Source organism: Rhinatrema bivittatum, chromosome 19 (genome assembly GCF_901001135.1).
Source record: "Rhinatrema bivittatum chromosome 19, aRhiBiv1.1, whole genome shotgun sequence".
In the NCBI taxonomy this organism is placed as follows: Eukaryota; Metazoa; Chordata; class Amphibia; order Gymnophiona; family Rhinatrematidae; genus Rhinatrema; species Rhinatrema bivittatum.
In genome coordinates, this window is record NC_042633.1 from 44,660,666 (window position 1) to 44,678,989 (window position 18,324).

Sequence of the window (18,324 nt, forward strand, 5' to 3'; positions counted from 1 at the left end):
CCATGACCCCTCACACTGCCATTCAGTGTCCAGCTGTACAGACCCATGACCCCCTCACACTGCTATTCAATGTCCAGCTGTACAGACCCATGACCCCTCACACTGCCATTCAGTGTCCAGCTGTACAGACCCATGACCCCTCACACTGCCATTCAGTGTCCAGCTGTACAGATCCACGACCTCCTCACACTGCCATTCAGTGTCCAGCTGTACAGATCCATGACCTCCTCACACTGCCATTCAGTGTCCAGCTATACAGACCCATGACCCCTCACACTGCCATTCAGTGTCCAGCTATACAGACCCATGACCCCCTCACACTGCTATTCAATGTCCAGCTGTACAGACCCATGACCCCCTCACACTGCTATTCAATGTCCAGCTGTACAGACCCATGACCCCTCACACTGCCATTCAGTGTCCAGCTGTACTGACCCATGACCCCTCACACTGCTATTCAATGTCCAGCTGAACAGATCCACGACCTCCTCACACTGCCATTCACTGTCCAGCTATACAGACCCATGACCCCCTCACACTGCCATTCAGTGTCCAGCTGTACAGACCCATGACCCCCTCACACTGCCATTCAGTGTCCAGCTGTACTGACCTATGACCCCCTCACACTGCCATTCAGTGTCCAGCTGTACAGACCCATGACCCCCTCACACTGCCATTCAGTGTCCAGCTGTACTGACCCATGACCCCTCACACTGCCATTCAGTGTCCAGCTGTACAGATCCACGACCCCCTCAGACTGCTAATAAGTGTCCAGCTGTACTGACCTATGACCCCCTCACACTGCCATTCAGTGTCCAGCTGTACAGACCCATGACCCCCTCACACTGCCATTCAGTGTCCAGCTGTACTGACCCATGACCCCTCACACTGCCATTCAGTGTCCAGCTGTACAGATCCATGACCCCCTCAGACTGCTAATAACAGTGTCCAAACCATTGACCTCCCCCCCCCATGCATGTAGCATGATGTGATATATTCATTTGTGCATGCATGAAGCTGATATTTAGCTGCTATCTGGCTGCTTTAGGTAGTCACATAAAGTTATCTGGGCAAGAAATTCAGCGGTGCAGCAGTGCCAGTGAATAATATACTCATCTCTCTTACAGTTAGCTTGCATTCCTAGACTTATCTTTCTGACTAAGCCAGATAGTGCTGAATATTGGCTCTTTATCCTGCTGAGTTACTCAGACACTCCCCCTGCCCCGGCTGGGATGCCCCTGTTCTGCCCCTCGCTTAGCTCTCTAACGTCTTTGCCCGATAAAAAGTTATGCTGGGTAAGAGGCAGCTACTGACTGTGCCCAGATATTCAGACGGCGCCACTTACCCAGCTAAGTGACGCTGAATATGAGGCCTATATGTACATACCAATTCTAAATAAAACAGAAAAGTTATCTATTATATTTATTAAAACTGTAAGCCATCTGTAACAGTGTCTGGCTTCCTATGAAACTCTCTTACGCCCTTTCTCCTCCAATTCTGTAGATAAAAAGGCAGAGAGAAATCTACATTCAGTCTTCATTGAAATATGTGCAAGGTAAACTAGCAAACGTCTCCCTGTGATACTCTGCAGCAGTGCCTCTCTCGTGATACTCTGCAGTGCCTCTCTCAGTCTCCCCTGTGATACTCTGCAGTACCTTCCCCGTCTCCCCTGTGATACTCTGCAGTACCTCTCTCGTGATACTCTGCAGTACCTCTCCCCGTCTCCCCTGTGATGCTCTGCAGTACCTCTCCCTATCTCCCATGTGATATTCTGCAGTGCCTCTCTCGTGATACTCTGCAGTGCCTCTCTCCGTCTCCCCTGTGATACTCTGCAGTACCTTCCCCGTCTCCCCTGTGATGCTCTGCAGTACCTCTCCCCATCTCCCCTGTGATATTCTGCAGTACCTCTCCCCAGTGGCCAATCCAGGCTACAAGTACCTGGCAAGTACCAAACATTAAATAGATGTCAAGCGGAGGTCACACGATGCCTGGCACGGAGTAAGATGTGATTTCTCTTGCTCTCTACCACCTTATGGCTGAATTTTATAAAATGTTAGTCAGTGAAGTCCCCCGTTTACTTATCCATACCTTTGCTAATTTGCTCAAAGACGCACAATATCCGGCTGCAGAGAACAAAGCGATCCTCACGGTTATCCCTACACCCGGTAAGGGACCCTGCTTCTGTGGTGTCCTATCAGCCTATTTCCTGGTTAAATGTTGATCAGAAGTTGTTAGCAAAGATTATGGCCGATAGATTGGGCCTTGGTGTTGCCAGATTACATTGGGCCGGGGCAGGTAGGCTTTGTCGGCGAGTGTTCGCAAGTTGTCATCTGCCATTTCACTCTGTGCTAGCAAAGCTATTGCCATTAATGGCGGTTCAGCGTTGATGCAGAGAGAGGCATCCGACACAGTGGAGCTTGGATGGGCTTCATTGTTTGGATGGGATTCATTGTTTGGATGGGATTCATTGTTTGCATGGGATTCATTTTTTGGATGGGCTTCATTGTTTGGATGGGCTTCATTGTTTGGATGGGATTCATTTTTTGGATGGGATTCATTGTTTGGATGGGCTTCATTGTTTGGATGGGATTCATTGTTTGGATGGGATTCATTTTTTGGATGGGCTTCATTGTTTGCATGGGATTCATTGTTTGGATGGGATTCATTGTTTGCATGGGATTCATTGTTTGCATGGGATTCATTTTTTGGATGGGCTTCATTGTTTGGATGGGATTCATTTTTTGGATGGGATTCATTTTTTGGATGGGATTCATTGTTTGGATGGGATTCATTGTTTGCATGGGATTCATTGTTTGGATGGGCTTCATTGTTTGCATGGGATTCATTGTTTGGATGGGATTCATTTTTTGGATGGGCTTCATTTTTTGGATGGGCTTCATTGTTTGGATGGGCTTCATTGTTTGGATGGGATTCATTGTTTGGATGGGCTTCATTGTTTGGATGGGCTTCATTTTTTGGATGGGCTTCATTGTTTGGATGGGATTCATTTTTTTTGTATGCTAATCCTTTGGCCACGTTCACAGTTAATGGGGATTTCTTTCACCAGCCTTTGCTGTTCATAGGTCCACGAGACGGGGCTGCCCTCTGTCCCCTTTTCTTATTTCGTTTAGCTCTAGAGCCGGCAGAGGGGATGGGATTCACGGCATCGTGCTGGGCTCCTTTGGACTTTTTTTTTTATGTGCTCCCTTAGCTTCAGATATTTGGGGAATTTTCGGGAATCAAACTGATTCAAGATAAATCTGAGACCTGGGGTCTTTCCAGATACGACTAGGGTACAGTGGGTTGGGCCGTTTTCCTTTAAAATGGACACGGGGTTCACTTCGATGTTTGGGGATTGTCATCACACAACTTAGACCACCTTCATACCCTTAATATTCTCCTTTCTTAACCTATATTAAAGATGAACTGGTGGTGTAGCACAATTTTCCATTATCGCTGGGAGGGATCTCGTTAACGTGATTTTGTTTCCCAAATGGCTTTATGTGCTTTAGACTTCGCCCCTTTTTGTTAAAGCGAATGGATGTTCGTGCCTTGGAAAAATTGCTTTCATGTCTTATAAGGGCGGCCGAGAAGCCCAGAATTGCATTGTTGAGCCTGAAAAACCCATGGCTCCAGCGTGGGTTGGGTGTCCTGGGCTTAGTGGGTTATAATTTGGCCTGTCTTCTACATCTCGTTAGGGATGGGTTGTATGACGGCTCTATTGAGCGTGATAGGGCGGTTGTGCATAACTTGGACCTTCGCTTTTTACTGCTTGCTTCCCCGCACGGCCTTCCCTCTGGTCTTGCTAAGCTTCTGTTACTTTGCGATGGGCTTTGGAGGATTTTGATGAAACAGTTGCATTTTACCTGCTTCATGTACGCCTTCTTTACCCTTACGGGGGAACACACAGATTTTCAGTCAGGGTCTCATTCTCGGGGGTTTCTAATATTGGCAAAATCAAGGTATCGCCCAACTTCAGTAGGTGTTGTCCCCTGATGGATCTGTCCAAACATTGCAGATGCATTTTGGCTTGCGAGATCTGGATATTTTCTCGTGTGTCCAATGGCGACATTATATTCGTTCTCTACCCGTCGTCGCAGGTCTGGCACTAACCTTGGCACATAGACTAGACGGGTTTTTTTCCACATTGAGAGATTTTCTCTCTCTCAGATCCAGAGGGCACTACAGAATTTGGGCCGAGAGGTTTGGATTACGTCTATCTTGGGCCGCTGGCATTTAGATGGGGGGGTTTCCATTGACTAGTCAAAATTTATTTACCGGCTTTAAGTCGATGAAAAGTGGGTCCTGTCCTGTGATAGTTATTTATGGGAAATGCAGTCTGAATTTATTCACAGAACATTTTTTCCCCGAAGGTTTTATCCTTCTGAGCCAAGCTTACTCCTATGGCAGACTCTTTAAAACGTTAATTTCTTAGGAGCTCTTTTACACCTGCATTTTGGAGTTGCCCTGTCATTCTGCGCTTTTGGCGAGTGGGTTCCCTATTGCCTGATGCGGACCCTTCCTAAGGATGTCCGGAAAGACAGTGAGAGGACCTTGGTAAAGAAATTCTTTGCTCCTTTTTATTGGTTTGGAGGGGGACAGACCCCTGACCTCTTTCCAGCAGTGGAGAAACGCGATTCACAACGTGAAGTTTATGGAGTCCCTCGCAGGTCACTCATCCGTTCATTCCAAGTCTGCGTTTCTGAAAGTTTGGGATTTGTATCTTTCTAGCAGAGCTCGAAGTCTAATTGTAAACGCCTTGTAAGGATTTTTTATTTTTATTTTTCTGGTTTGCCTGTTACTTGGGTGGGTTGAGTTGGGGGAGGATAGGGGTAGGTGTGTAATACCTGCGTTTCTTTTAGGGATCCGGTGTATAAGAGCACAACATCGGCCCTGTTGAGTGAGCATTTTGCTTCCTGTACCATTAGCGTTGCGGGTGGGGAAGAAACTGTAACATTGTTCTTGCACACTTCTTGTTTGCATGATTGTTATAATGTTAACAAAGATATTTAACTAAATAAACCTCAAGCTACTATTGCTTATTAATTACCGTCATAACAGTTATTGGGTTTATCCTCTAGGAACTTAGTGTTACTGGGTGTAAAAAAGGTTTAGCTAACTGCTGTAACCAAATCCTCTGGCAATGAATTCCAGAGCTTAACTATGCGTTGAGTGAAAAAGAATTTTCTCCGATTGGTCTTAAATGTGCCCCATGCTAACTTCATGGAGTGCCCCCTAGTCCTTCTATTATCCGAAAGAGTAAATAACTGATTCACATCTACTCGTTCAAGACTTCTCATGATTTTAAACATCCCCCCTCAGCCGTCTCTTCTCCAAGCTGAAAAGTCCTAACCTCTTTAGTCTTTCCTCATAGGGGAGCTGGTCCATCCCCTTTATCATTTTGGTAGCCCTTCTCTGCATTTTCTCCACTGCAACTATATCTTTTTTTGAGATGCGGCGACCAGAATTGTACACAGTATTCAACGTATGGTCTCTTCGTGTCTGCTACAATCTCTGCAGTGCTTCTCCCATTCTCCACTGTTACTTTGCAGTACCTCTTCATCTCGTCTGTAGTACTCTGCAGTAACTCTCCCTGTCTGTCCTGTGATACTCTGTAGTACCTGCCTTTAAAAAAGGTTTGGATAAGTTCCTAGTGGATAAATCCATAAACTGCTATGATGGTAATTAACAAGCAATAGTAGCTTGTAATCTATCTCATGTTTGGGTACTTGCCAGGTACTTGTGACTTGGATTGGCCACTGTTGGAAACAGGATGCTGGGACTGTTGGACCCTTAGTCTGACCCAGTATGACATATCTTATGTACCTCTCCCTGTCTCTCCTATGATACTCTGCAGTATCTCTCCCATTCTCCACTATGATACTCTGCAGCACCCCTATGTGATACTCTGTGTTACCTCTCTGCATCTCGCCTGTGATACTCTGCAGTATCTCTCCCATTCTCCACTATGATACTCTGTAGCACCCTTATGTGATACTCTGTGATACTTTGTAGTACCTCTCCGCATCTCGCCTGTGATACTCTGCAGTATATCTCCCATTTTCCACTATGATACTTTGCAGCACCCCTCTCTGTCCCCTCTGTGATGCTCTGTAGTACCTCTCCGCATCTCGCCTGTGATACTCTGCAGTATCTCTCCCATTCTCCACTATGATACTCTGCAGCACCCCTATGTGATACTCTGTGTTACTCTGTAGTACCTCTCCGCATCTCGCCTGTGATACTCTGCAGTATATCTCCCATTTTCCACTATGATACTTTGCAGCACCCCTCTCTGTCCCCTCTGTGATGCTCTGTAGTACCTCTCCGCATCTCGCCTGTGATACTCTGCAGTATCTCTCCCATTCTCCACTATGATACTCTGCAGCACCCCTATGTGATACTCTGTGATACTCTGTAGTACCTCTCCGCATCTCGCCTGTGCAGTACTTCTCTCTGTCTGCTCTGGGATCCTAACCTGATATAAAGTAACACGATCTAAATTTTGGATTGGTAGCAGAGTTAATAGAGGAGAACCAGAAGCAGACTGGGACCATCTGATGTGTCTGCACAGGATCAGAGTCTGGTATTAGTTGTATTAACGGTGGCAGTAGCTGCTGGCTGCCTTATTTTGCAATTCAAGGACATCTATTCTCCTCCTTTCTGACTAGGTACCTTGGGGAAGCTGATTCGTCTATGACAATCCTGGACGTCTCCATGATGACTGGTTTCCGCCCAGATGAAGAGGATCTAGGCAGGGTACAGCAATATTATTAACCTTCTGACAATAAAGCTCGTTGCACGTAGGTTTGTCCCCTCACCCAGGTCAACCCGAAGAGGCCTGATGCAAGCCCGTTGTTTCCCCAGTGCATGCTAGTACTTCCTAGTTTTCTTAAGAAAAGCAGATCTACAACTCCTGGCAAGCAGTGGGGGAACCCCAGGCCTGGATCAGCCTCTTGGGGTTGAGTTGGGTGAGATGGCATACCCTAGGTGCATCTGGGAACAGTAACCAAGAATCCAGGCAGGTAGATGGGCTTCTTCAGATGGGAAGGTGGTGCTGGGGATGAAATTCTCCAGGTATCAAAGCTTCCGTCTCCAAAATTCATGGTCCTTTACAAAGTATCACAGCCTATAAAGACCTCAGGGGCCCGATATTCAGCGCCACTTACCTGCCTAAGTGAGGGGACGTGATGGAGGTGCAAGGACTTGTGTGGTGAACGTAGCCGAATAAACACCAATAATTAGGAATGCTATTCGGCTGTCCTAAAGTTAGCTTGATAAAAATTCATCCAGCTAACTATAAGATAGCAGAGTGGCTCCACTGAATATCTCAGCCAAGTTAGCCAGATAAGCCTATCCAGCTAACTCACCAAAGAAATCTCTCTGAAGCGTGAATGGGAAAGTTTTAATCTCTTGATAATTAGGGTATTTGCAAGGGAGATGTACAGTAATAGCCTTGCTTCGGTCCTAATGCTCAGCCAGAGCCTTTCCGATGAAGGATTGCAGCTGAAGAGCTTCTGCACCACACCCATCTACCTGCCTGGCCCTGGTCTGAAGGGCCTTTGAGTGTTGAAGAGGCTCGTTAGAGCAATCCACCCATGAGCGGAAGCGCCAGACAATTAAGATACTCAACATGGCTCTGGAAGGGGTGGAAAACCAAAAGGTATTTGTAAAAGTCTTTTGCATGACCATAGGCAGAGCCGCAGCCCCCTTCCTTATAACGTGGTAGGCAGGCAAAGTGTAGGGGGGAAACGCTTGTGCGCGCAGGCCGCTCTCCAGTCGTGACCTGCAGTTGAATGTTGCTCTGCTTCACAACTTGCCTATGCATTGCTCAAGAGCACTGAGACTACGAGGGTGACGCGTGACTAAATGTCTCTTGTCTTATATCCAGCTAGCCAACGGGGTGGACAAATTCATTTCCAAATCTGAAATCGACAAAGGAAACCTCATCATCTACTTGGACAAGGTTAAGCCTCATCGTCTTTTCTTCATGTTGAATGCACGGCAGTTTTGTCTCGTGATAACCTGCTACCTGTTTTATCCCCTTTATTTATCCAGTGAATCTTTTTTTTTTTTTCCTTGTAGGTGTCCCATCGAGAGGATGAGTGTCTGAAGTTTAGAGCCCACCAGTATCTTGATGTTGGTCTGATTCAGCCGGCAGCTGTCACCATCTATGAATATTATCTTTTAGGTAACAGAAAATTCAGGCTCGTTCCCTACCGAAACGAGAAAAAACCCCTTGCAGCCGTGGCCAGCTGAGCTCACCTGTTCTTACCAGTCAGTACCTGAGAAGAAACGATGAGGTCCTGAAGCCACAGAGTGCCTGGCTCGTTCCCTCGAGGAAATGTGCGTGCCGTACGTGAGGAGAAAAGTCACCAGGGCGGTTTGTGCAGCTAAGGGTTTCGGAGTGAAACTGCGCACGTACATTTGGAACATCGAGTCCAGCTTAAAAGCAGCTGTGAATGTAACTGGGTGGTGAAAGCTGCCTGAATGCTGGGGGTTTCATGTCGCCACTGAGTGGCTAGCTCCGTGCTCAGCTGGCCAGCGGTGGCTAACTCCGTGCTCAGCTGGCTAGCAGTGGCTAACTCCGTGCTCAACTGGCTAGCGGTGGCTAACTCCGTGCTCAGCTGGCTGGATCCCTCTTGAAAGATGCTTGCAAATTATTTTTTTCAAGCAGGCTCAATCCTTCTTTGGCCAATGGTCGCTACTTTATTAAGTCCCGGATGGGGTGATAGGGGTGCTATCTCCCCCCCCCCCCTCCCCCAATATTGTACAACCAAAATGTCTGTGAGGGACGGTGCTGAGCTCATGGCTCGGACCTTGCACCTGGCTCTCGGTCAAAAGATGACAATGTCCAAGGATTTGCTCCTTGCCCCGAGAGAGAGAGAGAGCTGCGATCTTCAGGGCCTCATGGCAAGGAGCAAAGCACAGCCCGACGCTGCGGGTGGGGAGGGTATAACACAGAGGGCAAAACTTCAAAAGATTGACATCTAAAACCAGGGTCTAAGATTTGTCTCGTCCCCGGCGTGGATGCATTTATCCGCGCCTGAAAGGGATCGGGGAGGAGGGGGGGAGGAGGGTGGCGAAGGGCTGAGCCGGCTGGAAAACCTGGGCAGAAGGTGCAGCACTCGCAGCGCCGCTCGCCTCCAAATCTTCAAGGAAGAGCCGCGGGGCATTTGGGTTTGAAAATTTTGTTTGCGGTAAAGTTTAAAACGGTTGCACGTTTTAAAAAAAACTTGCTCCGGTAAAGCCCTGAGCGCGCCCCGCGCCGCATGCATTTTGAAAGGCGCCTGTTGTGCGCGTGTTATCTCCTGCCATGGGCGCAAGTCGAACGTTCAGAAAAAGGGGCGCGAGCATGTCGGGGGAAGGCTAAGGGATGCGCCCCCTAAATACCAGGGTCCCCCCTGCCTCATAACTGTACTAATGCGATGGGGGCTGCGTAAGTGCAAAACAAAAAAAATCCAGGCCGGTCAGGAAGGTTTTAAAGGTCGAGGCTAATAAGGTAAGGGGGGTTTGGAAGTCCTGTCCCTGAACTGGGAAAACTAGGATTGGCGTTGGCGGGCGTCCCTTAAAAAATGTCTCCTCTTATGCAGTAGACGTGGGACACGTGCACGTCCATTGAAAATCGTGCGCACATATGCGCACACATATACTCACGCGTGTTATAACATGCACACATATACTCACGTGTGTTATAACATGCACACATATATTCATGTATGTTATAACATGCACAAATATACTCATGCGTGTTATAACATGCACACATATACGCACGTGTGTTATAACATGCACACATATATTCATGTATGTTATAACATGCACAAATATACTCACGCGTGTTATAACATGCACACATATACGCAAGTGTGTTATAACATGCACACATATACTCACGCGTGTTATAACATGCACACATATACTCCCGTGTGTTATAACATGCACACATATATTCATGTATGTTATAACATGCACACATATACTCCCGTGTGTTATAACATGCACACATGTACTCACGCATGTTATTTATTTATTTATTTATTTGAAACTTTTATATACCGGTATTAGTATGCATACATCATACCGGTTCACATTGTAACTAAAGGCAGAAATTACAATCAACAGGGAGGGGAAAACAGGGAGGATTATACAAAGAGCAGGGGGCATAGAAATTAAAGCATTAAAACTGTAATGAGCTATTTACAGGACTATATACAAATTTAAGCGGGTTACTTACAGGAAATGTATAGGAGAGGGTTCAAAAGGGCAGGGGTTGGTGGGGTGGGGGAGGGGGTGGAGAAATTAGTTAGGGTAGAGGGGGGAGGAGGTGAAGGTTAGTCAGGGTAGGCTTCTTATAAAATGGATGTGAGCCAGTGAAGACGTATACATGTGCGCCCACGTGGCTGTTTCAGAGGTCCTTGCTTTGTGCACCTCAGTCTGACGGGCGAGGCTAAAAGTCACCTTGGGGGGTGGCATGAATGATAAGGAAAGGGGGTGAGGGGCCATGGGAACCGTTCAGGACTCGTTTGCTGAGATTCCCTGGGCCGGAATCAGACCTAACTCTGCCCCATTTTCCTCCTCAGAAAACCGATGCACAAAGTTCTATCACCCGTCCAAGGAAAGTGGACTGCTGGACAAGATCTGCCAGGGGGATGTGTGCCGGTGTGCCGAAGGTACGGTAACGCGGCCTGGTTTGACGCCTGAGCACCTGGCGGTACCCGATTGGGCTCTGGATGAGCTCGATGCTAGTGGATGCAGGAAAAACTTCACTCGTACATTGGTCTCACACGTGTAAGGTTTTCAGAGGCCTCGCTCCGCTTGCAGCACCTCAGCCCTTTTATCTCCCTTGCCATGCTCCGTCCAGGGCCGTCGCGCGGCCGCTGTCCTTCCAATCTGCCGCCGTCCCTCGTGGCCGTGCCGGCTTCGAACGTTGCGCTCGTGCCGCAAAAGCTGAATCCTCTTCCTCACCTTCCCTCCCCAGTAAACACCGAGGTCTGAAGGTCCCTGAGGTCGCAGGCTCTCACCGGGCTCGTTTCATTCCAGATCTGCACAACACTAACGGAGATTGTTTTTTTCTTCTTCTGCAGAAAACTGTTACATGCAGCAGAGCATAGATGAGGACCTGACATGGGAGAAACGTGTGGAATCAGCGTGTGAACCGGGCGTGGACTATGGTAAGTGCACGGCCGCGACGGGCCTGGGGAGATCCTGCCTTCCCTCCCTCCCATCTGACGACGGCTGTGCCGTCGCGGAGCTCAGCGCGCATCACTGACCAGTTTTATTTGCCTTTCAGTGTACAAAGCCAAGTTAACCAGAATGGAGCTCTCCAATAATTATGACAACTACATCATGACGGTCGTGGAAGTCATTAAGAAAGGTAACGATGATCTGACCGGCGCTGAATACCGAGGCACGATTGCTACCGACGTTTCTAAGGGCGAGAGCCGCCGCTTCTTGTCAAAGGGACTCCAGCGAGGAAAAAAAAAAATCATTTTGTCCGCGTGCATCGCCTGCCTGAACCTTGCGTGTTCCCCACCCCGCAATGCAGATAAAATTACAAGTGCAGGGCCGCAGACTCATGGGAGCTTTCCTGGGGGCTGGGCTGAGTCGGGAGAAAGGAGAAAGCTGAGTGCATAGTTCTGGGTTTTCAAACCTATGCAAATTTTTAAAGAAAAAGTTTGGATAAGTTCTTGGAGGAGAAGTCCATTACCTGCTATTAATCAAGTTTACTTAGGGAATAGCCACTGCTATTAATTGCATCAGTAGCATGGGATCTTCTTAGTGTTTGGGTAATTGCCAGGTTCTTATGGCCTGGATTGGCCTCTGTTGGACACAGGATGCTGGGCTTGATGGACCCTGGGTCTGACCCAACATGGCAATTTCTTATGTTCTGTTGGAAAGAAATATCCACAGAAAAAGGAGATGCAAACCTCTCCAGGTCCTTAGTTGCAATTTTTCCTTTCAACATTGGTGCAAAGTCTTCAATTAAAAAGTACCCGAGACTCGTCAGCAATGCAGGAAGTCTACAAATGAAATTGCACCCATAAAGTTCCAAAAACTCCCAGGTGACCTCTCCTATCTTCACTTTACAGGGACTGATGAAAACCCTCAAGGGAAAAGCCGTCGCTTCATCAGTCACTTGAAATGCAGAGAGACCCTGAATCTCGAGCTCAACAAAGATTATCTCATCTGGGGCATCAACACGGACCTGTGGGACATACAGGGCGAGTAAGTACAAGCTAAGGTGATGCTGCTACCCCACACTGAGGGGAGAATGTGCTGAGGAACCAGTGATAGGAAGACCCTCTCACACCCTCCCAAACTGAGAGAAAGACCTACCAAGTATCCAGTGACAGGAAGACCCTCTCACACCCTCCCACACTGAGAGAAAGACCTACCAAGTATCCAGTGACAGGAAGACCCTCTCACACCCTCCCACACTGAGAGAAAGACCTACCAAGTATCCAGTGACAGGAAGACTCTCTCACACCCTCCCACACTGAGAGAAAGACCTACCAAGTATCCAGTGACAGGAAGACCCTCTCACACCGAGAGAAAGACCTACCAAGTATCCAGTGACAGGAAGACCCTCTCACACCCTCCCACACTGAGAGAAAGACCTACCAAGAATCCAGTGACAGGAAGACCATTTCACACCCTCCCACACTGAGAGAAAGACCTACCAAGTATCCAGTGACAGGAAGACCCTCTCACACCCTCCCACACTGAAAGACCCACCAAGTATCCAGTGACAGGAAGACCCTCTCACCCCCTCCCCATACATCCAGAGACAGGAAGAGAGATTCACCAGGCAAAGTGATGGAGAGATCATTCAGTGATGAATGCAAGGATACTGATGCTGTTCTCCAGTTATTGGAGATGATGTAGTTCCAGGCACCATCATCTTTGTCTGTGCCAGCATTCACTGTCAGTAGGCATCACACCTGCCTGGTCAATATTCTCCTTGACTGACCCAGAATTCTAGGCGTGATATCGGAAGTTAATGAAAGCTCTTTGAGGGCAGGTGCTTCATCGCCCTCTCTCTCTCTTTCTCACATGGCTTTGACATGAGGCATTCCTGGCAGTACGTTTAGGTCAGGCTTGTAAAACAGCACACGTACATTTGATTCTCAAGTGAACCTTCCCTGTTTATTCCCCATCAGCCACCTGAAGAAACAGTACGGGACAAGTACACAGGCATTTCAGTAATCCATGTTGAACATTAATTGATAATTTTGGAATATAAATAAATAAGAAATAACGTGCACACCTGTATGGAAAAACCACCTGGTTATTTCTCACTTGAAATTAGCCATAAGCTGCAGGTGTACCTTGCCACTGAACCTTGATCCGTACATGCCAGATGCCAATGGGGGAATGTTAATGAAGGAGAATTGCACATAAGGCTCATCAGAAGCCTGCAGAATGGCTTTGTGATGAAAGTTGTGTCATCGTATACATATCTGGAAGTTTCAAACGACATCACATAGAGTGAACCAGCTGGGACACCAGTGCGATGTAATGTGAGCCAGAACGGGCAGAAGCCTTTCCCTGCTGCGTTTCTGTAGAATTCTGGTTGCGCCGCTCAGAAGGCCCCGATCGCATGCCTTCGTTTCTGAGACCTTTTCCACCTGGGATGCCTCCTGGCCTACGATCGGCCCGCTTACAGCTTTGTACCGCAGTCTGACTCTTTCTTTCCCCCGTCGCAGGATATCCTACGTCGTCAGCAAAGGCACCTGGATAGAGTGGTGGCCCAGCGAGGAGGAATGTCAGGACCCCACACACAACAAGATCTGTGGCGATTTTCAGCAGTTCCAGGAAAACATGATGGTCTTTGGATGCCCAGCCTGATCCTGCAGCGTCCCTACAGAGCCCCCTCGTGCATTGCCATCAGCTGCTAGAATCAAAAATACCTTCCCCCCCCCAATGTAAAATCCCTCGAGTCGCACAGGTCTGACAGTGGCTGTGACTCAATCTTTCACGTTTTACCTTTTGGTCAACAGAAAGACTTATTTCTACAGTGACTTGCAATTGTTTTTTACAGGTATTTTTGGTTAAAATAAGTCTTCAGTCAATAAAAAACCATTCTATTGTATCCCACCCCCTGACCGTTTGAAGGACGCATATCAAAATCTTTCAAATAAATAAATAAAATCTCTATTGGAAACAGAACCTTGTTTGGAGATGACTTTTCACCCGTGTAACCTTTCCTTTAAATCCATAGTGGAAAAACCCGCGCACGTTCATAAATCTGATTTGGATGAACTTCAGAGAATCGTACAGCGTGCAGGGCTCACATGACACCCTCATTAGCGGGTCTTACTCTCTGCCCATCCCGTTCAAATAATTGATTGTCCACAAAGGGGAAGAAGATAAACCTCCAAGGCCCTTGACGTTGAGTACATTCTCTTCTTAACGAGTTCCAATATGGGCCCTTTAGTAGTTAGTGTTCCAGCATGAAACAATTGGTTGGACATGAATAGGGGCTCCTGTTACAAGTGTCTCCGATAGTATCCTTCGTAAACCCCCACCTAAATAACCAAAACCTCTCAGCTGTGTGATTTACAATGGACATGAGTAGCGGAGAGGCCGATATTCAAACAGGACTTACCTGGCTGCCACCGAGTATCCAGCTGTGTTCAACATAGCTAGGCCACTTATCCATCTAACAGGCCGATACTGTAAGGAGCGGTAGGAAGAGCTGCGTTAGTGCCAGGCGCAGGGATTGGGTGTAACAGGGTGACCTTACTTGCCCATCTAAGGTAGGAGGATAAGTGCTATACTTGGATTTATTCATCCAACCTAAACAAATAAGTTAGATGGACCCCCTTAGCAGATCTAAATTAGCTGGATGAGTTTACCCGTTAAATTTAATATGTATCTGGGTATATTCGGTGGCATTGCTGTGCCGCTGAATGTCCCATCTAAGTTGGTTGGAAAAGTCTTATCGGGCTAACTTTCATAGCCAGATATCTTTAGATATTGGTTTCTGAAGGTTCTTCCGGGAATGGGTAGGAGAGGCTGAATTAGAAAATAAAATCTCCCCGGTTACCCCAGGAGCGTCTCTTCCTGCTGACCTCGTCGCTTTGTTTGTTTCTAGGGCAGTCTGCAAATCCTGCTGCTGCCCTGAAAGGAGACTCTGGATCAGTTGCTTTCCCCACCCGCCTCTGACCTGAGTATCTCTCCAGGGAAGGAGAGGTGAGGAAATGACCTGCTGGCCTGTCCAGCCCTGACTCGCTGCTTAAAACCCGACCACACAGTCAGGGCTTACTCCTCTGGCCTGTTGTATCTTATCCTGCTGAGAAGAACCATCAGGCCCCAGGAATAAAGAAAAATTCCATCATTTTGTTTTTTTTTCTTCTTCTACTGCAGCTCTGGGCTTCTTCTGCCTGTGCTTCCCGCTTAGCTAAGAGGATCCCACTGCTACCACCATATGTGGTAACATGGCCAATTGTGGCTTAGGACTCAGGCAACAGGAATAATGAAGCAGAGTCTGGCTGTTTCCTTAGGTGGAAATTTATTTACAGTGCAAAACAAAGCAGAAAGAAAAACATCTCATCTTGCAATGCTGGTTACAAACAAAGTTAAATATAATTGGTTTTTGGCATACTCTGGCTTCCTGCCTGCTTCCCAGGGCCTCTCTAACCCTTCTGGGACCTGACTCCTTCCAGTACGGTGAGGGGAGCACCCAGAATCCCTTGCAGTGCTGATCCTTAAGGAGGACTGGGGTAAATCACTGTGCCCAGTCCCTTAAGGTGGTTTGAGGGAGTTTCCTGTTCGCTCCCTCACACACGGGATGGTACAATGAAGGCGCGTCTACTCTGAAAGTGCCGAGGCAGATCTCCCACCGTCCCAAGCCTTCCTGTTATTACTGTGCTTGCAGCCTGCCAGACAGGCCCAGCTGTTAGCTAATTTTACCATTGCACTCTAGTGGGGCCCGTGGCCTGAACATCTGTGCTCCACTCCTGCACGTTCTGCCGACCTACATGTGCTTAAGTACCAAAGCTTTTGAATATTTACCTTACGTCAAAATATGAAATATGACTGAGAAAATACCGTAGTGTCAAAATGTAGACACATTTCTTACCCCTGGATTCATGAAAATGCATTATTATTAACACACAGGTGTGTCTGTGTACCATCGAGCCAGGGTGAGAGAACATAGTAGAACTGTCCTCACTCCAAATGACATCAAATCTTCAGCCAGGTGCCCTGTGCCTTTCATATGTCTCACTCTGCATGAGAGAGGTTCCCCTAAACCATCACCAACTCCTCACCGTGACTTATTAGATGGTCCTCCTATAGTGCTTTAAATTACTTCACTACTAGGAGGGCCCTGTAGATGGGTTCTCTCTCACTCTCTCTCTCATGCACTCTCTCTCTCTCTCATGCACTCTCTCTCATACACTCTCTCTCTCTCATACACTCTCACACTCTCACGCTCTGTCTCTCTCACTCTCTCTCACAGCTTGTGAACTGCTCTTGCATGTTTTCTCCAGCCTCAAAGTGTTTCATATATTTCACACCCACCCTGTCCTAATTAATTCCCGTAAATAGTGCAAACTCCTGAAAGCTAATTGAGAAATGTGTTGTTAGTCCAATAAAAAGGGTCTCAGCTTTTATCAGTTAACGTGGCAACCGCATGACTTTAGATAAAAGTGCAGAACTGTCTTTCGGGAAGTGGCCACTATCAGCTGGGCGAGATTTTGGGAAGGAAGATTGGAAAGATTCCCGCATGTTTCCAGGCCTGTGAAATTCTGGCAGAAGAGACTTCCAGAGAGATAGATGTCTGATTCCAGGATCTGAGCGTGTGCTGAAAAACACGATGCCCACCTTCCAAACTTTGACGTCTGCACTGCTGGCACCCGTACTCTGCCCTGGGAGCACAAGCACCTTGTCTGCCAGAGAAAGGACATTGCAGTTACCGGGTCAGGATGTGCAATGTGTGTCCTGTACTGGCAGGTCAGGCATTGCCAGTAATTTCTAAACTGCACTTTGCACTGCCAGGAAAAAAAAAATCAATACTGATTCATTAATTCTACAGAAGTCTATTTACATTTTTAGCAAAAAATTAAATTGCTCACCTGAGAAACCACTGACATGACCATTAATTTATGGGGGATGTTGCATGTTCAGCTCATCCAAAATTCTTGCCAAAGGTAGCCTCTAATTTTCGTCTTAATCAAGAAACCATGCATCCTTCATTTCATTCAAAACGCAATAAAACTTGGAACAGGAACTGCACACATTGTACTGTACTGAGCTAAGAATTTTCGGAGAACAAAACAAGTGTTCATTTCTTTCAAAAGAAACGAAACGGGTTATGCAGTAATAAAGCAGATAATATCTAAGTGGCTAGTCCAATGTCTCCAGTGCATATGTTTTCCCGTACCTAACTCCACAAAAATGCATCGAATAAGAGCAGTGGCAGTCAGAGCAGCACAACTCAATCCAGGAGATATGTAAAGCTGCAACCTGGTCTTCTAGAGACACATACATCACGCATTACTGCCTCCAAAGGGATGTATGTAATGACAGTACTCCTCAATCCAGGAGATATGTAAAGCTGCACCCTGGTCTTCTAGAGACACATACATCACTCATCACTGCCTCCAAAGGGATGAATGTAATGACAGTACTCCTCAATCCAGGAGATATGTAACGCTGCAACCTGGTCTTCTAGAGACACATACATCACTCATCACTGTCTCCAAAGGGATGAATGTAATGACAGTACTCCTCAATCCAGGAGGTATGTAAAGCTGCACCCTGGTCTTCTAGAGACACATACATCACTCATCACTGCCTCCAAAGGGATGAATGTAATGACAGTACTCCTCAATCCAGGAGGTATGTAAAGCTGCACCCTGGTCTTCTAGAGACACATACATCACGCATTACTGCCTCCAAAGGGATGTATGTAATGACAGTACTCCTCAATCCAGGAGGTATGTAACGCTGCAACCTGGTCTTCTAGAGACACATACATCACTCATCACTGCCTCCAAAGGGATGAATGTAATGACAGTACTCCTCAATCCAGGAGATATGTAACGCTGCAACCTGGTCTTCTAGAGACACATACATCACTCATCACTGTCTCCAAAGGGATGAATGTAATGACAGTACTCCTCAATCCAGGAGGTATGTAAAGCTGCACCCTGGTCTTCTAGAGACACATACATCACTCATCCACTGCCTCCCAAAGGGATGAATGTAATGACAGTACTCCTCAATCCAGGAGGTATGTAAAGCTGCACCCTGGTCTTCTAGAGACACATACATCAAGCATTACTGCCGTGAAAGGTATATATGCAAAGACAG

At 47.1% G+C, this 18,324-nt stretch overlaps 1 protein-coding gene across 1 annotated transcript in view; it reads left to right on the plus strand.

The window, feature by feature from the left end:
- Positions 1-14,172, plus strand: part of C3 (complement C3) — a 63,683-nt gene extending 49,511 nt beyond the window's left edge. Inside the window, exons 33-41 of the mRNA XM_029584745.1 lie at positions 1,504-1,555; positions 6,672-6,759; positions 7,892-7,966; positions 8,086-8,191; positions 10,584-10,673; positions 11,088-11,174; positions 11,294-11,377; positions 12,093-12,228; positions 13,710-14,172. Of these exons, the coding sequence (XP_029440605.1) occupies positions 1,504-1,555; positions 6,672-6,759; positions 7,892-7,966; positions 8,086-8,191; positions 10,584-10,673; positions 11,088-11,174; positions 11,294-11,377; positions 12,093-12,228; positions 13,710-13,851 (860 nt within the window). The 3' untranslated portion in view covers positions 13,852-14,172. The remainder of the gene's footprint in view (positions 1-1,503; positions 1,556-6,671; positions 6,760-7,891; positions 7,967-8,085; positions 8,192-10,583; positions 10,674-11,087; positions 11,175-11,293; positions 11,378-12,092; positions 12,229-13,709) is intronic.
- The last annotated feature ends 4,152 nt before the right edge of the window (positions 14,173-18,324 follow it).